Here is a 23949-nt window from a genome sequence, read left to right as displayed (position 1 = left end):
CCACATGGTTTGCCTATGAAGTGTTCTAAAATTCTCACCAGGGAGAGAGTATAAACTCTTTACTGAACTAGCTATGTGGACTCTGCTATAGACCGAAACAAACATGAAAGTAGAGTGAAAGGAAAAGAACAGCTGAAACATAACTGCAGTAAAGAGGCAAATAGGCCTTCAGACTAATCACAGCAAGGGAAAAGGTGTGTAAGGTTTTGTCAATTGTCGGCTAAACTAGCACAGGAGAGTTTTAAGGTGCAATTTGAAAGAAGTGACTCAGTGTTTGGGAAGAAGAGTGTTTCAGGTTGATGGGGTAGAATAATGGAAAAATAACCCCGTTCTCCTCAGTCTAGTCCCCTCCAAAAACCAAATGGAGGATGAATGGGAACACTACAGTGAGGTTGGGCAGTAGGCTGAAGTTAGGGAAGCATGGAGGAATAAGTCACAGAGATCCTTGAAAACCATAAGGAAGATTTAGAAGAGTAAATCTAATAAAACTTGGGGTGGAGGGCTGGGAGATGAGAACAGTCTGGCTGCAGCACCGCGGATCCTCCAAGTAGCTTAGAGGAGAAGTTTTCAGGTGGCCTATGGTCTGGAGCTCTCCTGGGTAGTGTACTTTACCGCTGAGACAGAAACAACACTGCAGTTCAGGGCTTTCTTACACACAAGCAAACCAAACGAAGGCTGGTTTAATTCACACCTTTAATTATCTTAGTGCATGTCTGTGTATGGACAGTGTTATTTCGAATGAAACTGTCCATACGCTGACTTATGGCGTGAATTAAAGCTGACTTAGTTTAGTTTGCATGTGTGTAGACAAGCCTTCAGTCTTTGAGCAATGGACTTTATTGCTATTTGTAAATCTAATGCAGAACTCAGGCATTCTAGAGGCTCTCTTGACCAATATAATATATATTTCTTTTTTAAAAACACCAAAATCATATTTGCCCGGTGCTGCCATACCTGTCAGTCTTTGTCAGGTATTTCTTTGGGGTAAAGTCAGTGTGATCAAATGTGCAGAAAACACCAACATGTGACAGGTAGCAAATACGCACGAGGACAAAATCAAAATGAAAAGTGATCTGTAGAGAACTGAGCTGTAGGTAGCATGGGGAGATTTTGTCCTAAAAGATACAAAACCCACCCAGGCTGAGGTTGCGTGCAATCTGGATTTCAAAAATGGCTTAGTTACAGCTACCCATATCTATTACATTAATGTTACTTTCCTCTCGTGTTTCTAATAACAATTTCTTCAGGAAAGAATTGGAAGAATGGATGGGAAGATGGTCCATATGTGCCCCAGTTCTGAGTGTTCCCTAATAAGAAACTTGCTTGGGGATGTAGCCCTTAGAAGAAGGCATAAGTTATCTGTTTTGTAATTTATTTGCTAGTTTCTAACATACCAATTAGCTTTGTTACTAAATACTTCATCTTTTGTTCTATTTCTTATTTTGATAGGTTGAACTTCACTTAACTAACTTAAATCTGCTGAATGCAAATTGAAAAAGATATGCACCTTCTGTGTGGTTTCTTTTTATCAGCAACAGATCACAGTATATTCCTCTTTTAACTCTGCAGACTGAAATTCAGACACTGATCAGGTTTTTGTTTTGTTTTACAGGTTGTTTCAAGAAGAAATCCAGAAGAAGTCCAGGAGGTAACACATTTACATTTGTGAAAATGCTTCAGTTCATGTTCTCATTACTAACTTTTGAAGTATCTTTTACTTAATTTAGTATTTCCTGTGCGTTTTGTCAAAGAAATGAAGCAAACCTTTTTTGTGTCCATCTGTGTTTTTTGTCTTAATAATTCAAAACCAAATAGCTAAGGTAGCCTATTGCAACTTTGCCGTCAGTGATGAGTGTTGGGGATGGGGTGGGGTGGGGAAATTATGAATCATGACTTCAAACAAAATTTTTGAGGAGTAAAGTGTCTTTTTATGACAAAACTTCTTTGATAACTTTTTAGCTCCTGTTTCATGGCTGAAATTGGAAATGGAGCTTTACTTTAACCCTTACTGGTAAAATTAGATAAGTTCACCATCAGAGTCTAGGTGTCCGCTGTAAGTGTTCTTTTTCCCTCTTTACCTAATACGTCACTGAAAAGCCTACATTAGTGCTGCCTGTCTGTTAGGTGAACAGAGTAAACTGAAGAGGATGAGGGTGATAAAGAGAGAGAGGGTAGATTTTAATTCTTTCTTACTGTAGGGTGCTCTCGGGCTTCTTAAGAAGTAGCCTGTTATACAATAATAAAAACTAGGGCTGTCAAGCGATTAAAAAAATTGATTGTGCAATTAATCGTGCTGTTAAACAACAATAGAATACCATTTATTTAAATATTTTTGGATGTTTTCTATATTTTCAAATACACTGATTTCAGTTACAATACAGAATATAAAGTGTACAATGCTCACTTTATATTTATTATATTTGCACTGTAAAAAACAAAATAAATAGTATTTTTCAGTTCATCTCATACAAATACTGTAGTGCAATCTCTTTATCATGAAAGTTGAACTTACAAATGTAGAATTATGTACAAAAAGTAACTGCATTCAAAATTAAAGCATTGTAAAACTTTAGAGCCTACATGTCTACTCAGTCCTACTTCAGCCAATCACTCAGACAAGCAAGTTTAGTTACAATTTGCAGGAGATAAAGCTGCCTGCTTCTTGTTGACAATGTTCCCTGAAAGTGAGAACAGACATTCATTCGCATGGCACTGTTGTAGCTGGCGTCGCAAGATATTTACGTGCCAGATGCACTAAAGATGCATAAGTCCCTTGATGCTTCAACCACCATTCCAGGGGACATGCGTCCTGCTGATGACAGGTTCTGCTTGATAACAATCCAAAACAGTGAGGACCAACGCATATTCATTTTCATCATCTGAGTCAGATGCCACCTGCAGAATGTTGATTTTCTTTTTTGGTGGTTCGGGTTCTGTAGTTTCTGCATCAGAGTGTTGCTCTTCTAAGACTTCTGAAAGCATGCTCCACACCTCATCCCTCTCAGATTTTGGACGGCACTTCAGATTCTTAAACCTTGGGTCGAGTGCTGTACCTATCTTTAGAAATCTACCATTGGTATCTTCTTTGCCTTTTATCAGATCTGTAGCAAAAGTGTTCTTAAAATGAACAACATGTGCTGAGTCATCGTCCGAGACTACTATAACATGAAATATATGGCAGAATGTGGGTAAAACAGAGCTGGAGACCTACAATTCTCCCCCCAAGAACTTCAGTCACAAATTTAATTAACACATTATTTTTTTAACGAGCATCAGCATGGAAGCATGTCCTCTGGAACGGTGGCCAAAGCATGAAGGAACATACAATTGTTTAGCATATCTGTCACATAAATCCCTTGCAATGCTGGCTATAAAAGTCCCATGCGAATGCCTGTTCTCACTTTATGGTGACATTGTAAATAAGATGTGGGCAACATTATCTCCCATAAATGTAAACAAACTTGTTTGTGTTAGCAATTGGCTGAACATGAAGTAGGACTGAGTGGACTTGTAGGCTCTAAAGTTTTACAATGTTTTGTTCTTGAGTGCAGTTATCTAACAAAAAAAAAAGTAAGTTGCATTTTCACAATAAAGAGATTTCACTACAGTACTTGTATGAGGTGAATTGAAAAATACTATTTCGTTTATAATTTTACAGTGCAAATATTTGTAATAAAAATAATATAAAGTGAGCACTGTACACTTTATATTCTGTGTTGTAATTGAAATCAATATATTTGAAAATATATTAAATATCTTTGGATGTTTTTCTACATTTCAATTGGTATTCTGTTGTTTAACAGTGTGATTAAAACCGCAATTAATTGCGATTAATTTTTTTTAGTTAATCGCATGAGTTAACTGCGATTAATTGACATCTCTAGTTTACATTCCTGCTTTTTCGCGAAAAGCCAGTTGCCAGTTGTTGTGGAACTTCATACAGTATAAGTTCTTATGCACTCTCTGGATTTTGTGTGTAGTTTTTTACTTGATTTTTCTCCTACATTTTTAATAGGAAGTCTTCCTGAATTTGAGCTCTGGCTGAAGTTTTTCTTCAGGAGTCCTACTTTTGTTGTTGACTATCTTAAAAATAGTCTATCCAAAATTTAGTAAATAGGTGGCTCCTGAGTAGATCTTAATTTTCAGATGCTTGAGTTAGGATCACTTTTAGCTATTATTCATGTTATAACTGAACATTTAAGCACAGTGCACACAATCCTGTCTAGTGGCCAGGTATGCACCCAACCTCCATCAGGAGCTTTTATATCAGATTTTTATCCCACAACAGAGAAAGATTTATGTACAGTCACTGAAGGACTATCAGCAGCTGCTCTTCCATCCTCTCCCCCTAATAGGGTCTATGCTTATCACCATTAATCATTTTAAAAACCCTAGAAAATAAATACATCTACTTAGTTGTGAAGCAGTTAGGCATGTTGTACATGTAGCACCCTTGACACAAACCCAGAAAAGTTGAGCCACTTTACAATACGTATTTCCTCCACTCACAACATTAACATTGCTACAGCTACTGCTATTCATGGGCCATCCACCGCAGCCTTCAGTCTGCTTCCCTCTCTTTGCAGCCTTCCATCTCCCCTTTTAACAGCCCTTCTGGACGTAACCCTTTACCAAATTACCGTCTCCCATCACAACCAACTTCTACATCAAGCACCCCCAACTACTACTGTGGGGAGAGGGAAGGGAGATAATCAGGTAAAGCCGTGTGTGCAGAAGGAGTAAAGGGGTAATGATAACTGTGTGTGTCCAGCCCAGGGTGGAGAAACCATTGTTTATTGTGGAAGGAAGGTGTGTAAAACAGTTACTAGTGCTCCAATTATTCTAACCATGACAAACAGCCTATCACATCAGAACAGTGTAGCCTTTGCAGAATTGGATTAATTTTTTATACAATTTCAACAGATAATATCACTACTTAAGCATTTTTTCTATTTTTAAAATTGCAGAAATTATGGGGGAGTGTCAACAATTATTTAATGACAGCAGACAGAGACTCAAAATTTAAAGCTTTTATAAACCGTGAAAACACAAGTGGTCAACATCACATGTCCGAATATACAAAGTAAATATCCTTAAATCCAATCATACCTGTTTTTGCTGTTCATTTTTTAGTCCATTTGTAACCAGGTTAATTCAGAAGTTTGGATCACTGGATTTTGACTCTACATTTTCAAACAGCATTTTCCTTACTTTTCCTACCTGTAAATTTTGATGATTATTGGTGGAAATATTTTTTTCATCTGTTTGTGTGTGGTTTGTGAAATTGTTTACTGACATTTACCTTTAAAAATCGAATTCTTCCAAGCCTAACTATAACAACTAACAATATATTCACACTCTCACCAGACAAATACCCTTTACTGCATTTCTTTAGTCCTCAGATTGCAGTTTGTCATCCTCCCTCCGAACCAGATTCCTCTCCATGATCATGGACTTTTCATTCTCTCGAGCAGTTTTATGTGGTGGTTCTGGGATTATCTATAAAACAGTGCTCATCAATCACCCGATTAGAATTTGACTCCTTTGCTTGTGGTAGCTTGGATTGGGCACTCAAAAACTTGAAGCATCCCTAATTATTAGTCCCTTCTGAAAACTTAGGCCAGGGGATCCTCTCCCTTGGGAAGTCCTAGATTTCTTGTTTTGTTCTCCTGAGCCTGATCGCTGCAAAGAGTGTGCCTACATTACTAACTTTTGCTGGCACAAGTTCGTTGGCATAAAGACACTGCAGTTAGTATATCGCTTGTGCACATGCATACTTGGCTTCTTGCGTTGGTGCTGCAGGCACTCACCAGGGGTGCTTGTGTCAATGCACAGTGCAGTGCACCATAGGTAGGTTTCCCAGTGTGCAACTCGTCACTGTCCAGTGCGCTGTCTTTTGGGAACTGTTGGCAATGTATGGTGGGGCAGAAACAAGTCACACGGGGGTGGCTGGGAGTAAGGAGTTAACTTCCCAGTATGTAACTCTCCATCCCACAATTTTGAGAGACAAGGTGGGTGAGGTAATATCTTTTACTGGGTCAACTTCTCACTCACCTTCTCTCTCTCATAACCAGGGACCCACACGGCTACAACTACACTGCACCCATCCCATAATGTCATCTATGTCTCATAATTGTTATACCTTTTTTTTTTTAAAAAAATTTCACCAACCCCTGTGGCCCTCCTTGCTGTCTGACATCTCTGACAGAAGCATGGAGCCTGCTCAGCTCTGTACTGTTGTCATAAGTGTAGCAGGCACAGGACACAAAATCCTGTAGTATTTGCAGAGCTGTAAGAAAAACTGAATCAGCGTGTGACATGACGATTTCCTGGAGGACATTGCTGTGGGAATGCAAGGCTGATGGTGGTGTTCACAGAGCATCTGCAGATGGTGGAGCGTAATTTCTGGGACCAGGAAATGAGCACTGACTGGTGGGATTGTGTCGTAATACAGGCTTGGGATGATGAGCAGTAGCTGCAGAACTTTCGGATGCACAGTCCTGGATCTGTGTGGTGAGCTTGGCCCAGCTCTCCAGCTCAGAGACACCAAAAGGAGAGCCACATTGACAGTGGAGAAGCGAGTGGCAATCACACTGTGGATTGCTATTGGTCAGTTGGAAATAATTTTGGAGCTGGAAAATCTACTTCAGGGGCAGTTGTCATGCAAGTGTGCAGGGCCACAAATCATCTCCTGCTATGCAGGACTGTGACTCTTGGCAATGGGCAGGACCCTGTAGAGGATGGATTTGCAGCAACTGGATTCCAAACTGCAATGGAGTGATAGATGACGCACACGTCCTTCCTGTGGCACCAGACCACCTTGCCACAGAGTACATCAACAGAAAGGACTACCTTTCTGTGGTTTTGCAAGCATTATTGGATCACCAGGAATGCCTCACCAACATCAGTGTTGGCTGGCCATGGAAGGTGCATGACACTCCCATCTGTAAGAACACAGGACTGTTCAGAAAGCTACAAGTAGGGGCTTTCTTTCCTGACTGACACATTACCGTTGGCAACATTGAAATGCCAATAGTGATTCTGGGCGATCCAGCCTACCCCTTCCTCCCCTGGCTCTTGAAGCGGGTACACCGGTCACCTTGACAGCACCAAGGAAAGATTCAACTACCAGCTCAGCAGGTGGAGAACGACAGCTGAATGTGCTTCTTTAGATAGATTGAAGGGGCGATGGTTTTGTTTACTCACAAGATTGGATCTCAGTGGAAAAAAAAATCCCAAAGGTTATAGCTGCTTGTTGTGTCCTGCATAATATCTGAGAAGCAAAGGGGGGAATGTTTGCCACCAGAATGGAGAGTGGAGGTGTATCATCTGTCTGCTGAGTTTGAAAAGCCAGAAACGAGGGCTATTAGAAGAGCTCAACACAGAACTGTACGGCTCAGAGAGGCTTTGAAAGACTGTTTTAATAGTGAGCCACAGTAATGAATTGTGGTGTACCGTGCTCTACCTGGCCCTGCTGTTTTGGGGCATGTTAGGAATTGTATGGTGCTTGCTGTATGTTTGTGGTGCTTTCAGTATCACTAGGCATTCTGCAGCATATATTGGGAACTAATAAAGAAGAATTGTTTTCCAAACAATAGAAGTTTATTGAATAATGAAAACACTGCAGAAATGTTCTGTGCAAGTTAAAAAGCAAATATACTAAAAACTTAATAAATCTATAGAACAGAGCTTAAGATGGGAAAAGAACATTCATGCCCATTTTAGCTATGCGTACAGCAACTGTGGCTCTCATAGGTCAATATACATGAATCTGTGGTTGTCCTTAATGGGGTGGAGTTGTAGGCATAGGGATGCAATCCCTGATGCCATGTTGAATGTTGAGGGAGGTGTGGGGAGGTGCTATAATGGAGTTCTCCATGGACTGCAAAGGGAGGTGAGCCTGTGACTTTCGAACCTGTAGGTCTATACGTTTGCAGCATCTGTGTTTGCTGCCAGAGAAGTCCCATTATGCTGTGGTACCTCTCCCTCTGCTTTTTCTGCACCTGCCACTGTAGTAGGAAATAAATTTTCACACTTATCTGAGGTTCTTTCTGCTTCATCAGGCTCACCTGTGCTCGTCTGAACTGCAGTGGAATCTCAAACGGGCCCTGGTTTGTGGCATAGGTGGACCTCTCTGGTCACATGTCCCCCATCCTCCTCCTCCTCCTCCTCCTTGTGCTTGCTGCTAATGGCAGGGGTCTGTGACTCTGAGATATCCATGGTGGTGTGTGGGGTGATGGTGGATAGAGCCCTGCACGGATACAAAATTTATATCTGCGGCTGCAAAGTGGATATCTGAGGAGCTGCAGGGCTCTACTGGGAACCGCAGCGGCGAAAGCAGCAGCATCTTGGGCCAACGCTTGCAGGAGCCAGCGCCACGCGTGGCAGTCCCTCTGGCGTGGCTCTACTGCCCTTTGCCCCGCCCACTGGAGTGGGCACCAGGCTCGAGGGCAGCTGTCCTTGGTCAAGCTAGTATGTGCAAGTGGCTCTCATGCTCCCGGACAGGAGACCCTTCCACTCCGTGGTCTGCGTCTCCTGTAGAGCCCTGCAGCTCCTTGGATATCTGTGGACATCCACAAACGTGGATGTAAATACTGTATCCGTGCAGTGCTCTAGTGGTGGAGTCTCCACCTAGTATAGCTTGCAGCTCTTTGTAAAAGTGGCAGGTCTTCAGCTCAGCACCGGATGGACTGTTGGCCTCCCTGGCCTTCTCGTCTGCTTGCCGCAGTTCCTTGGCCCTGTTGTACCCGTTCTCCTGCATCCCCATAGCAATCTGCTTGTAGATGTCGACATTTCTACAGCTGGTCCGTAGCTGTGCTTGCAAAGCCTCTTCTCCTCACAGGTCCAGGAGATCCAATATATCTTGTCTAATCCAGGCTGGAGAGGGTCTGCTGTGTGTACCTGGCGTCTTCAGCTGGGCAGTTGCATGCAACAGTGGAGAGCTGCTAAGAGAGCTCATCAAGGTGGAAAACCAGGAAAAGGCATTTAAAAAATTCATGGGGTTTTAAAGTGTGTGGGTGGCTTCCAGTCTCTGTGACTCTGGGCCATGGAGTTCGTGATTGCAACCAGAGAGGTCGGTGTCTGGCATTGTGGGACAGCTGCTGGAGGACTGTTAGTTTTGACGTAGGTAACACAGCATCTGTACTCACACTGTGTTGGCCTCAGTATATCGACCATGGCTCAATGTTTGCTCGGGGAGGTGGTGTTACTGTGTCGCTGTAAAGGAGCACTTTCGTTGGTGGGAGAGACATTTAAATGTAGATACTCACAACAAGGTTGATGCAAAGTGGCTTATGTCAACCTATCTTTGTAGCGGAGACCAGGCCAAAGTATAGTAGAGTTTGTGGCATAACTGCATCAGGAGAGCTAGTTACAACATGGATTAAAATTTATAGAGTGGCTAGGATGTATCTAGATTAAAGCTTTGGACAGTCCGTTATTATGGCCTACTGGTGAAGAAATGGTTAGGTCTATCCACACCACTGAAGCTTTAACCATGTTGTAGCAAGCTCCCCTTAATGTTTATATTTTTAGTGTGGGTTGGGATTTATGCATATTCTCATTACCAATGAGTTTAAGAATGTCCTCTGGCCTCGGCAAAATATGGGGTTTTTTCTACCAAATTGGGTCAAATTGAGGGAAAACCACAACAACCTTTTGACTAGATCTGATTCTTGATATCTCAATACACTTCTGATTTGGTTTGTATGAACAAAATTTGGTCCTTAATTTTGATACTTTCAGATTTCTACCTGGGGAGTAAACTGTTTAAAATCAGTTAAAGGAATATTTCACTTGGAATCTGTCTCATGGTGTTTTACTACATAAAACTTGAGAGATGAATTTGACTGATAAAATAATTGGATATGCCGCTGCATATACTTCACGTGTTTTGTCACTGTTGTTACACCTTAACATTTAATGTGGATTAGGACAGGGCAAAGGGCCTGAATGAACTCAGAGCTGGCACATAAAATGCTTTCATCTCTTTCATAAACCAAAGCTTATTAGGTCTGTTAGATTCAGATTTAATTGCTGAATTCTTTTCCTGGCCCTAATTTCCCCCCACTTATAGTTCAGGCTATTGTAGGGTGAAACACAAAGAACTGGGAAGAAACAGTGGAAACTGTATTAATAGCTGACTTTTGTACTTTTCAGCAATTGGGTAGAACTACGGAGTGGAGCTAAATTTTGTTGAATATAGTAATGTAGAAATCCTTATCCTGCCAATGTTATAATGTACCAGTGGTCTCCTTGCCCTCCTGTAATCAAAGGTTTTGCCCAGATTACACAGAACATGGTGTTGGATTTTTGGTTCAGGGATGTTCATGGCAAACTATTTAAATTCATGCTTACATTTATAGGTAATCAGATCTTTACGCACACAAATATTATGGGCCAAATTGTTCTGTCTCTGATTCCCTGTCTCATGAACATTCTCTGTTTTTCTTTCGTCTCTCTCCCCTCCATGATTTTTTTTCACCTGCTGGTGCTCAACGTATTGTTGTGTATGGTGGAGGTAGAATAACTCCCCATCCTTCTTTTTCTTCCTCCCTCCCCTTTTGGTTCCCTGTGCAGTATTGAGTCACTGTGTGATTGAAGGCAGCATCATTCTTCCCCTCTTCATCACCTCCGTTAGGCTTTTCCCCACAGTTCATCTGTACATTATGGTTCTGTTGGTCAAAAGGGGCCAGTGGAACAGGGTGTGTACATATGTAAAGATTGCCTGTGGCTATCATATATAATTACATATGTAGCTGTTCGGATTAGATATAAGAGAAGGAAAGATTCTGAGCTAAAAGACACTTGCCATAGGTAATCTTCATATTTCCTTAGACAATGCATTTGAGGCCAGATGCAGGGGCTACACAGTATATCCTGTCTATTGCCCAAAAAGCATGTTATGCATGCCTGAGTAATTGCTGACTCTTAGAATACAGAGGTAAGGAAAACAGGCCATATAGCTCTTTGTGCAAGTATTAGAGAAAACCATTTTGGTTGATGTGCCATGGTGTGTGTCAGATCAAGGAACTGTGCATCTCACAAAATGAGCTTTTAAAGTAGGAGTAATACAACTTTATTAAGACAGAATTTATGTAGCGAGCACTCAAAAGTAAAGTGGAACGATTTACAAACAAGAGACCGTAAAATTATTGCCTAATTTTTTCCCCTATGGAGAAACTTGCTAAGCTAGCTGTTAAAAGAAACCACTAAAAATACTAATTAGAACCTGTTTAGCATCTTGATTTTTGTAAAGAGTTTGTTGGCAACTCTTTTTGGATGACCTAGTGCAATTATGTTAAACTGCTCTTGCTTTCAGCCACACTTAGCAACAATTACCTCACTGTGAGCTATTAAACTCATTAATGCTTTTTTCCCCCTTTTCTGTTTCAGATTGTTGTTTGGAAGAGATACAGTGACTTTAAGAAACTGCACAAAGATCTCTGGCAAATTCATAAAAACGTAAACAGGCATACAGAATTGTTTCCGCCTTTTGCCAAAGCAATAGTATTTGGTAAGCATGCCTTCTTTTTGAATTTCTAAAACTGTTCAATATTAGCTAATGAATCATAAATACATCTCATTCTGGAGCTGCCAGCTGCACCTTTGTACATGCTACTGCTAAAACTTACTTGGTTTTAGTAGTTAACTCTTTGTCTTATTATGAGGATCTTAATGAGATATGGGTGGATCACAGTTCTGTGGCTGTAAAGTTATTGACTTGTACTGAAGTTATCAAAATAACATAGACTGTATCCTCTTGTTTGCTTTCAGTTAAAGAACTATATGCTCTGAATGTTTATGGATGTATGTTGCACTTTACAGGCATAAAAACATGAGGTTCCTGTTCTGAGGAGTTTGCAATCTGTAACAAATATTAGCTATGTGACTAACACTTGTATACTGTCAGCTACAAAACAAAATAATTACATTTGTTCTTACACCAAAAAGATGGTTGTAATTTTTAATGATCTATTTATATTACATTATTAAACTATTTAGTGAAGGAAAGGATTTTTGTCTCTTAGGAAATTAATTTTTTGTCTCTTAGGAAATTTGATGTTCATTCCCAGTTTTATCTAATTATGTTTTTGACATCACCATTATATCTAGAGCAACCGTTTATTGCATCAGAGGATTATAACTTCAGGTGAGGAATAAGTAGCAAGAACTAACTAGCTCTTAGGAACACAGATCTTTATATTATTGTCCTTAGTAATAAAAATGAGAAGAAGAAGAGCTTCAGAAAATGTGAGTTATTTAATGGAAACTGTTTATAAATGTGTTTCCTTGAAGAATTATTTTTTAAGAAGTATTTGAGAATTAACTTTTGACGTAGGTGATCAAGCTTTAAAAGTGAAATCAAATGGACATCTAATAAAGTGGAACAACTCCAGGTATTGGAAGTTGTATTGGAACAAACTGTATAATTATAATAAATCCAAAAAAAGTTGAAAACTGTTACTCCCAACAAGAAATGTAATGTTAAGGTTTTAAAGTGGATTAATGTGCTCCATTTTAAGAAGAAATGGGTTTGTCCTGGGTGTCTTCCTCAGTGTAGAATTGCTTGTGTTTTTTGTCCTAACCTTAAGCTTACTATAGGTTTTTCATAGCGGGTACTAAACCCACACTTTTCAATAAGTGCATACAACTCCGATTACCTTTAAAACATCGAAGAGAGAATAGGCTCTGTAGCTTGAACCCCAAGACACATAATTAAAAATAAACCTCTTCTTCTTCCCATATGTATTATTTATTACATAGTTGACTCTGAACCTAATTGCAGTAGGAACCTCCCTTCCTCAAATCCTTTAGAAACATTCCTGGTTTTTGAGCATTACGCCACAATAATCATCGTGCAAAATTTTGTTTACTTACAGATTTATGTGGAAAATCCAAAGCTGTTCAGGTCTATTTTTGTAATTAGAGTATTCTTATTTCAGAGAGCTTTGTGCTCAGCAAGACAAAATGGGACTATGGCCTCTTATTCCACTAATTCTCTTTCTAAAAGATATTATGCATGTGGTATCTAGGAATGGTTGAGGATATTGTCAATACTAGGGCAGGATATTGCCTGTACTAGGCAGTTTACTTATCCCTATATGGAGTACCTAGCAAACACTTGTATGTATATGTGTCTATAATTTTTAAAATGGAATTATTTTGACCATTTTAATTTTGGGTTTTTTTTTAAGATTAAAAGTGATTAAACCATTTTTGCCAAATTTTAAATTGGCAAAGCTAACACTGTGTTCACAACTGAAAATTCTAAATTTAAGGATTTCCCCCCTCAAAATAACTATAATTCAGTGGCAATACTATCATCTCTTCACCATACCTGTGTTTATAGCACCCTACAAATACTTAACTTTTCAGTTAAGAACAGTCTAAAGCTAGACATTTTAAAATGTACATAGACTGAAAGTAAAAATCTCACTCTTATTAATGTTTTGAATTCATTCAGGATACTAATTCAATGCTAACAAATACTTCAAGGGGCCTGATTATTGTAATAGTTTTAGGAGCTTTCTGGTGGTTTCTCCACAGTGATTAAGCATGAGACAGACCCTGCTCTGTGCTCAAAAATCCTGAAAACTTCAAGGAAAGGTCTGCACTCACAATGACTGCAGCATTGGGCTTTATTCCTTAACAGTATCTCTTGGTAGAACTACCATGTACATTAGTTTTTTGTCTTTTCAAGATACATTGTGCATTTTCTCTATCCTCTACTTACTATTGCACACAAAAACCTATGTTAAAAGAACGCTAAGGTTGCAAAGTCAAGCACTTAAAAGTCTGGAAATGCCAGAATTAAGATTGCCTGTTCAATCTTAATTTGGCCCCCTTGTGCACGTATGTTATAACAGACTTCAATTACATGATTATATACTATATTTTTGTCCCATGGAGCCCCTGCTTTATTCAGAGAATGGTTCAGCTAAAACTTTCCAATTAAAACTCATTTTGAGGCAGATGCCCCGCTTGGAAAAGTTCAGCCTGAATCGTTAAAGTTGCAAAGTCTTTTATAAGCAACTGAAATCAGGGTCTTATAATGAAGCGTGTAAGGTAACCTTAATTATAGGTAAAAAGAACAGGAGTACTTATGGCACCTTAGAGACTAACAAATTTATTAGAGCATAAGCTTTCGTGGGCTACAGCTCACTTCATCGGATGCATAGAATGGAACATATAGTAAGAATAAATATACACACACACACACACAGAGAAGGTGGAAGTTGCCGTACAAACTGTATGAGGTTAATTAATTAAGATGAGCTATTATCAGCAGGAGAAAAAAACTTTTGTAGTGATAATCAGGATGGCCCATTTAGACAGTTGACAAGAAGGTGTGAGGATACTTAACATGGGGAAATAGATTCCATATGTGAAATGAACCAGCCACTCCCAGTCTCTATTCAAACCCACGTTAATGGTATCTAGTTTGCATATTAATTCAAGCTCAGCAGTTTTTCATTGGAGTCTGCTTTTGAAGCTTTTCTGTTGCAGAATTGCCACCCTTAAGTCTTTTACTGAGTGGCCAGAGAGTTTGACATGTTCTCCTACCGGTTTTTGAATGTTATGATGTCAGATTTGTGTCCATTTATTCTTTTGCGTAGAGACTGTCCGGTTTGGCCAATGTACATGGCAGAGGGGCATTGCTGGCACATGATGCGGATACAGACTAACATGGCTACTACTCTGAAACCTTAATTATAGGTGTCACTACATGTTGCCTGATCCTGTTGCATTTAACACAAAATGGTGTTTCCTTCTGATAACTAATAGTGGATGTGAAACATGTAAGTGATTTGCAAGAAAATTGAGTTGTGATGTGGATTTTATGGATGCCTGCATAGAGTCCCCTGAAGTACACAGAGAGCTTTGGCTCTCTTCCAAAGCTGAGACTGAATTGCATTTAATGTTGTTTTTATTTTGCTTATCTGTGAAATTGGATCCGAGGTGAATATCAGTTCCATGTCAGCACTTGCACGCTGCATAGTTAAGTGGAGAATATATTATCAATATAATCTCGAGTTGATTTTGTATCTAATTTACAGAGTAGCATGGTCATTATCCAGGATGCTTTCAAAGCTGATATTTGCTGTCCAAGATTTAAATTGAAAACAAAGATATGCTCTAGGAGTGGAGAGGAGAATAGATCCCTATATAAAGCCATATAGGGTAAGATACCCAAAAAAGAAACTAAGAGTTCTTGAGAGAGATTTTAAAAGTAATTAAAATGGATGGAAATCTTAAATCTGAGGCTAGCCAGTCTTGCTCAAGCCCTGTGAGCTGGAGTAGAATTGTGGGTGAAATCTCTTCTGAAAGACAGCCTTATTCTATTGTTTTATACACACACAAATGGCTACAGTATAGAATATAAGGGGAGAGAATCTACAAAAGTATTCAGTGTAGTTCTTTTTCACTTCTTGTACAAAGAGCCTTTCTTTTAAAAAAATCACATTTGAAATAAGAGCAACAGAAAAGCCCAGGAAAAGAGGTAATGCATAACAAGTTAAAATGATAACTTATTGGAAAGCTAAAAAGGAATAAAAATGGATGAAGCTGCCTTTTATTCCAGTTGAGGCATTTCTTAAAATTATTCAGGGCATCTTTCTTCAGAGGATCAGTTATGGTTGCTTGTTTAGTGGAGGACAAAGTGAAATGTTGGTATATTTTGAGTTGTTGCATATAGGTATTTTATTTTCATGAGTAGTGTTTTATTTTGAACTGCAAGATCAGTCCCATTTGTATATTAATTCCTTTTCCTCTAACTCTACATTAGCAATTGATGCTTTTCTGTATTCTTCCTTCCATCATGTGATTTTTGTCCCCTTTGCGGTAGCCTTTAAACTGGTTATTTGTTAGCACTGTCGTTAGTTGCTGACTTCTGAAAATGTGTATATTTTTTAAAACTTTGTCATTTTAGTACAAAGAATAGCAGATGATGCAGTTTACAAATGAGCTTTAACAGTTGTTACAGCTGCTCTTATTTTCTGTACAGAAAATATTAAACTTGTACAGAGTCCCAGGCTGTAGCACTTAAAGAGCTGAAGAGAACACTCTGAGGCATCAAGGACTGTGTGGAAATGGAAGAGCCATGATACACTTCCACCTTTAGTGGAATAAATAGTTGAGAGATCTGCAGAACTGGAATGTTTATATTTCGTGCTTTAGTCCCACAACTTTTGAAAATGAAAAGCTGTAGTGTGTGTATTTTTTTTTCTGGTGTAATAGTGCTGGTTATATCACAGGATGAAACCCTTTGGGGAAAATTCATATTGCTTTCCTGTACTTCACCTGGACTTTTTCCACCCTCCTCACAGGAAAAAACACATTGGCATGGACCATGGGAATTTAAAGTGCTGATAACAGAGCCAGCTGTTAAAACTTCTTTGAATTGTCATGTGGCTGTTACCGTTAAAGTATCCTAGTATCTGTTTCTAGGAAATGACCGTTCTCAGTTTGGCTGCAGAGATTCATTTTGATTCCCGCACAACCATGAAACATGAAGGGAACATAATCTGAGGTACCAGTTTTTGGCCCATTGTAATCTCTATGTACAGCTGTTCACATATTTGCAAAACAAGAGTATTACTCTTGTTTATGTAGCATCATGGATGTGCACAGTACTTGAGAGAAAACAGAAGACATGGTGGTCGCCCTGAAGCGTCTGAAACTGTATTTTAGGTTGGCCAAGAGATGCAGGGAATTGAAGGTGACAGTGATGATTTTAGCATAGCATATGGCTGCATATATTTGTTGACTAACAACTAGAAGTAAAGGGTCAATACTAGCTACGTTATTATTAGACAGAGCGGGTTTGGTGATTTCCTCCAGTGCTCCCCACTACCATTCTCCATCCATTGCATTGTAGTTTAAATAAATTACCAAAATAATTAAAACTAGCTGGATTGTATTGCATTATTTTGACAAAAAATATGCAGAATTTTACAGAATTTTAAAATATTGCACACAGAATTTTAATTTTTTTGGTGCAGAATTCCCCGCAGGATTTATGGTTGAGACGTTAGAGACAGATCCATCCAAATATAGAAGCAGTTAACAAGATTGCCAACTTGAGAATATGAGGGGGAGCGGGGCAGGAGAGTGTAGGAAATGGGAGCCATCACTGTGATCAGTTTTTCTGACTGCTGTCAGTGACATGGCTTTACTCAAGTGGGTGCGCTTATATATAGTGCACAGACAAGCCAATGCGATCTGATATTTCTACCTCTGACCGCCGAGTATTATAGTTGATAGTGGCCCTACAGAGACGGCATGAGTTAAAGAACTAAAAAGCATTGCAATTGTTAAACTTTTAATGGGATAGTTCAAATGCGCAGTGTGCTTTTTGTCGATGTTATAGGTTCCAACTTAGCTGGCTGTTTGACGTCTTTTTCAGCAGGGTTTCTGTTATTTAAGTCAGTATGTTTGTTGTATTTAGCGTTCAGACTTGTAAGACCATGCAATTTCAGTCACTGCAGTTTACTGAGGTGAGATTTTTTTCCCCTCCATATTCTGTCCTTGTTAGTTTAGAAAAACAAACCACTCCACACCCCAAACGCTGCTTTGTGAACTTAGACATTGATCCTGGTTGGGGGTGGGGTGGGGGAGAAGGGCTTTTTCTTTTCCCCACTACCATGTGGAAACGGTTCATTTGAGGGACTGCTGAAAAAAATCCTACTTTGACACTTTCTATCTGGATTATTATTATTAGTCTTTTTTGCATGCCCCTAATGTAAATGAGGTTTGGTTTTTTTGTTCTATGTGGTTTTCTACAGTCACCTTCAAAGTTAGCTTTCAGTGTTGTCAGGCAGCCTTATTTTATGCCATGCTTCAGTGGAGGTGCTTTTTCTTGAATTTGTCTCCCAGTCTCTTGTTCCTCTATGCAGAAGTGCGTGCCATCTATTTTGTTCTCTCTTGTCTGTTCCCCTTAACTTCTGTCCCTTTATCTTTTGTTTTAAACTTGTAACTGTCTATTTTGCATGATAAAGTAGCTGTGACATAATTGGTATGAAAGCCTATAGGAAGTGAGGTTCAGTTGCATAGTGTGTGCATATAATTAATAGGCCAGATTATTCCTTCACTGCTTCCCCCAGTCGTTGGGAGGGAAGGGAAGGAGGGGACTCTAAGGTGAGCCTTAATAATCTCTCCTTCGGTGGGAGGGACTTGGGGCATGGCATGGGGAAGCAGTGTGAATTTTGAAGGCTGTGCTGCCTCGCAGCTCTGCAATCCTTTTGTATCCATGAGGAAAGGAACACCCTCCTGCGTGGAGCCAGGAGCTATCCTGGAGGGAAGGCTAGTTCTTTGTTACCATCCTTGGTGACTGGCAGCGTGGCTCCAACATGGCTGGGTGTCCCTGACACTGCTTATCGTCTCCGTAAAGGACTTCCGAGGCAATAGAGAGAGAATATTATGGAGATCTATCATCTGGATTTTAGTAGCACTCCCTCTACTCTTTCCCTGCATGCTTTTTGGAGAGTGAGTGGCGAGTGCTCAGCTCCTTCCAGGATTGGGGCCATAATTAAGACTGACATTGACGAGTGTATTGTCAAATAGAGCGTGTATCAGTTACTTTTAGATCTCAGTGGACATATGTTAGTGTCTTTTGGCTAATCAAGAGTGTTGCCTCACATATTCTTAGAACGAAGAGCCAAGGATTCCTGTCATGGCTGCCAGCTTTCATCACTTAAGTGGATTGCAGAAGACAAGACTCTAGGGACAATTGAGACTCCGAAGTGTGAAGATTGCACAGTCTCTCCTGAAGCATTTGAGTGACTCTCATAGATGCAGGGCATTCTCTTCTGAGGGTTTCTTGTAAAGTAAATGTTCGCTTTAGTTATTTCTAAAAAAATGTCAATTCATATTTCTGTTCTAGGGCGGTTTGATGAATCTGTGATTAAAGAAAGAAGACAATGTGCTGAAGATCTGCTGCAGTTTTCTGCCAACATCCCTGCTCTATATAAGAGCAAACAGTTTGAAGACTTTTTTAAGGTTTGTTAATACTTCTGTGATAATTCAGATGTGCTTCATCTAAATAGTGATACAAATAAAGTTTTAATGCTGCTGCTCCTTTACTCCGTAAATTGTGAAGTGACTTTAGGCCTGATCAGATGCCCTCTTCAAGGTAAATGGGAGTCTTTCCATTGACTTGGCTGGGAGCTGGAAGTGGTGCCCTTAGAGGGTAAGTACAGTGTCCTTACTCGTTAAGTTGCCAGTATTCTGTAGGGTGCTCAGGGAAAGGGCTTTAATTTTTTTTCATTGACTTATTAAACATACTGGAGGTCTGGAAAGCAATACCAATGCTATTTTATCCAAGATGCTCTGGAGGGAAATAATAAAGTATAACTATTTCTGTATTTTTATGCTGCTATTAATATACTTTGAACCAAGGGAAAACTAGTTAAACTTTTCAGTATTGACTGTCATTGGGGATTGTAACAGTTCTGTAACAAAACAAATATTGTATGTAGGAAGCCATGTGCAAACCACTACAGCTTTTGCAGCGCATAACTGTTTATGGTAACCAAACTTCAGGATGTGGTTTAGGACAGTAATTAACTTGTTTGGGATTTTAATATAAAAATCCCAGCATATAGTTCTTTCCATATTGAAAGCACCATATGCAGAGTAACATTTTAAAATGTTTTGATTTACAGAAGATAAATCTAAAAGCTTCTTACAATGTATGTTTTATTATTAGTCCCCAATCCTGTAAACACATATATACATGATTAACTTTACATACATATCAGGGGGTAGCTGTGTTAGTCTGGATCTGTAAAAGCAGCAAAGAGTCCTCTATAAATAAATATAAATATATATACCTGCCTCTGGAAATTTCCACTACATGCCTCTGACGAAGTAGGTATTCACCCATGAAAGCTTATGCTCCTATATGTCTGTTAGTCTATAAGGTGCCACAGGACTCTTTGCCGCTTTTACATACATAAATAGTCCAATTGAAATCAATGAGATTGCATAGATGTCTGAAGTTCAGAGCCTATGTGTTTATAGTGATATAAAGATAAAAATCATACTTCATATAGGTGAGTATTTTTACCTTTAACACGTTATGAAAAAATGAATTTTAAAATGCTTATTTTAATTCACATCCAGCTTTGGTATTGACACTGCTAATAGGCTGGACTGTTCCACTTTGTTGTCTTGTACTGCAACAACTGCATTTTGTCCTTGGGTTATTTTTTGAAAATATTTCTATTTTGATTAGGTTTTGTGTGGTTTAAAAACACACAATAAAAACCCCTTTCTTGCTTAAGAAAAATAAATTTATGACCTAAAGTACTTGAGTGTCCATCTTAAATTAGAAAAAGCATCTGTACTTACGGTTGCCAGCTTTGTAACATTTAAAAACCGGACACTACAGCAGGAATGCCGGAACCTCCTCTGCTCCTTCCCCCTGAGGCCCTGTGCCCATTTGCTCCTCTTTCCGTCTCCCTCCATCACTTGCTGCTTTTCCCCTCTCCCCCCTTCCCTGCGTGGGTTAGGAGGGACTCGCCTGCAAAGCCGGGGCTGGGAGCTAGGGCCACTTGAGTAGAGGCTGGCTTGGGTGATGAGTCAGTTCCTCCCACACCTGTAGTGACCAGACTTCCGGTGTCTGATCAGTAGACTTTTCTTTTTATTTTAAGTTGGATTTTAAAAAAATTATATACAGTAGTTTTTTTAAAAATAAACCTATGCTAAGGCATAAACTTACTATAATATATTAAAAGAATTTAAATTAAATACAAAAATAATATTAAACAGTACAGTAGAACCTCAGAGTTACGAACACCAAAGTTACGAACTGACCAGTTAACCACACATCTTATTTTGAACCAGAAGTATGTAATCAGGCAGCAGCAAAGACAACACCCCCCCACCCCAAGCAAATACAGTTCTGTGTAAAACATAAACTACTAAAAAATTAAGGGAAAGTTTCAAAGCTGTATTGAGTCAAGGTTCAGTTGTGAACTATTTAAAGAACAACCATAACATCTTGTTCACAGTTACAACCTTCATTCCCAAGATGTTCGTAACGTTGAGGTTCTACTATACATGTTTGCTGCCACGTTTTTAAGAAGTCAGACCTCTGAACTGGTGGAATTCACTGGCTAAGCATCTGGAACCAGAGTTTGTTGCAGTGCAGAACCAGCTTTTGACAATAGTAACCTCTACAGCAAATACAGGGAGAATATTTTCTTCATTTCAGCTTATTCAATTAGTTGAGTTCAATGACTAGTTGATTTAAAGTTAAACAAATTGGAAGCTGAATAGATCTCTTAAACCCAATTGACCACGTCCTCCTCCTTTACTGTTGTACGATAATGAGACTGTACCTGGTACATAACAGTTAAATGCATATTTTTCTTCCTTTTTTCAGGGTGGTGAGGTGCATGATGGATCTGAATTGATTGGTCCTGTTGAGCCTTTATCTGATTCCCTGATTGACAGCTTATCTGACTGCAGTTCTGAGGGTTGGTTTTCTTCTGTGATATAATCTGACCTCTTTGGTTTTTTTATAAGCTATTTAAAAAAAACAAAAACAAATAAAACACCCTCCAAAAGCTTTCAGTGCTAGAAGGCTACAGGTTATGTGGCCTTTCTTAGAATCTCTTGATGTTTAAGTCTCACAATTACTTGTATAGTATATTCTATGTATGTGTTGATTTAAGTTTCTTAAAACTTACAGAAGCTAATATAATAATGACTGACTATTTTGCTTGTCCAAACAAGGGAACAAACTCTTGAGCTGTTTAGCCCCTGAAGGTAGCTATCATATCTAAAGGTAATGACTTTTAAAAGGGCACTGTTTGATTATTTTTTCTAAACCCCAGATTCCAATGTTCAACCTTCACACCGTGTGTCCTTTTTAAAAATTCCTTTGTAAAATGTTTACAAGGATCTCTCTGCTACTTGATTATATTTTAGGTATTTATGTGGCCTCTATCATAGTAGCTGAGTGACTCACAACCTTTAGTCTAGCTATCTTCACAACACCCCTGTGAGGTAGGGAAGTGCTGGTACGATCCTCATGTTACAGATAAGGAACTGAGACAGAGAAAAGGCTAAGTGACTGACTTGCCTAAGGTCACATAGGAAGTCTGCGGCAGAGTAAGAAATAGAGCCCATGTTTCCCAAGTGCTAGGCTAGTGCCCTGACTCCTGGACCATTCTCCTTCTCCATGTGAAATTTACAAGGGCCCTTTTTAGGAAGGGAGAAACACATTGATTATTAAGGAAAAACTGAAACTGATTAGACACTATGTTCTGTAGAATGCAGAAAATGAACAAACTTGAAAAAATACAGAAGTATATTTTCTTATTCCGATATAGTATTTTTCAATAGTGTTTGCAACTACAGGATATACATTGTCAGGCATAAATGTAGTTTCCAGGTTGCTGTCCTTTCTTAAAGCCTATAATCTAACCAGATTACTGGGATAGAACAATTAATTCAAAACCAACACTGAAAATGAGAAATAATTATATTCAAATCCTCTAGATGGCAGTACTAGTACTCAACTGTGACTTTTTCCCCCCCTCCTGATTTATGCAAACTTCTAGACTTGTATTCCTGTTCCAGGCATGTTTAACGTTGTTAAATGCAAGTGCTTCCAAGTCCTATTCTGCCACCTCCCGCCCACACACACACTCTGGAGCCTTGGGATGACTGCGGGTCCTTTAAATCATTTTAGGACTCCCTTTTTTGAAAGGGAACTGATGAAGGGATTTACTTATGAAGGATCTGTAGCATTCTCTCACTCTTGACTCTTTAGTTCCCAGGGGCTATAAATGCGGACTCTGTAGCAGTCCTGCAAACCCGGCTTCGGAAGATGAATTTGGGTTTCCTGCATGGCATTGTCAATGACCCCTGCTAGATCAATGAGCAGGCTCTCAGTTGCCTTTTTAAACTGCGTGGTGCACTAGTTAAGGGCCAAATCTTATTTAAAAAAAAAAAAAAGTGTGTGTGGAGAGTGCCTAACGTTAGGCTCCTGAAATCAGAGGCCTTAGTTTTCAGGAGGGCAGAGTAGCCACAGCTCCCAGTGATGTTAAATACACTGCTTTGGATGTTCAGCCCTTCTGAAAAGTCAGGTCGCTGATTTCAACAGCCTAATTTTAAGCACCCTCCGTTTAAAATCTTGGTTATGATTCTTTAGACACTTAGACACTACAGTGAAGGGGACTAGTACTTAAATTCATTTCATTATTTTGGCTTCTGTTAACTTCAGTGTTTCAAAACCTGGGTGTAAAGATGGAGGCTTCATTTCCAGAGGTAAAACGTATTTTAACAACAAAGAGAGAGAGAGTGAACAACCTAACAAAAAGCATTTCTAAAGTTCAGAGAGTAGGAAAATCAACATCTATTTTGTACAGTTTTTTTCTGAAACAGAGTACCTTGGAGAGAGAGATTTTTTTCTTTCAATATGGTTTATGTATAAAGATTTCATTTGTTGGAGTTCTGTGTATAAAAATGAAGAAATCTTTCAATATGGTTGAGTCAGCATCTGAAACTCCATTCCAAGCAGAAAACTACATGTGAATAGAGGAGTGCCTACACCAGAACAAGCCAGTGCATCTGGCAGTGGTCCGTAATCTTATGAGGAGTGCAAATTTCCTCAGCTAGACCTGGACAATTGTTTGCAACTTTATTTATCACTTCATAGTAGCTGATGCTTGAAGGATGAGGGTTAATGGCCTTCATAATAATTATTCATACTTGTATGGTGGTAGATGTTAACAGTATGCTCAGATAGTATGCCATATTAATTCTGAAACCTCACTCCATAGAAAATATTAGACTGGACCAAATACAGCATTATAAGCAATGTGCAATCCCACTGAACCCAGTGGGATTGCATGGGGTGTACACAAGTACGGTAATTTGGCCTGTTAATTTTTTTTAACCCTGAGTACTCATCCCCTGTTAGCTGCGTCACAGTAC

At 39.2% G+C, this 23949-nt stretch overlaps 1 protein-coding gene across 1 annotated transcript in view; it reads left to right on the top strand.

Annotated features, from left to right (window-relative positions):
* The window catches only part of RPS6KC1 (ribosomal protein S6 kinase C1), a 108632-nt gene that overhangs the window by 6728 nt on the left and 77955 nt on the right, over positions 1-23949 (top strand). Inside the window, exons 2-5 of the mRNA XM_084624180.1 lie at positions 1613-1648; positions 11395-11515; positions 18884-18999; positions 21389-21482. Of these exons, the coding sequence (XP_084480306.1) occupies positions 1613-1648; positions 11395-11515; positions 18884-18999; positions 21389-21482 (367 nt within the window). The remainder of the gene's footprint in view (positions 1-1612; positions 1649-11394; positions 11516-18883; positions 19000-21388; positions 21483-23949) is intronic.

This window comes from Lepidochelys olivacea (genome assembly GCF_965140295.1).
Source record: "Lepidochelys olivacea isolate rLepOli2 genome assembly, chromosome: 3".
Lineage (NCBI taxonomy): Eukaryota > Metazoa > Chordata > Testudines > Cheloniidae > Lepidochelys > Lepidochelys olivacea.
This window is presented reverse-complemented; position numbering and strand designations above follow the sequence as displayed.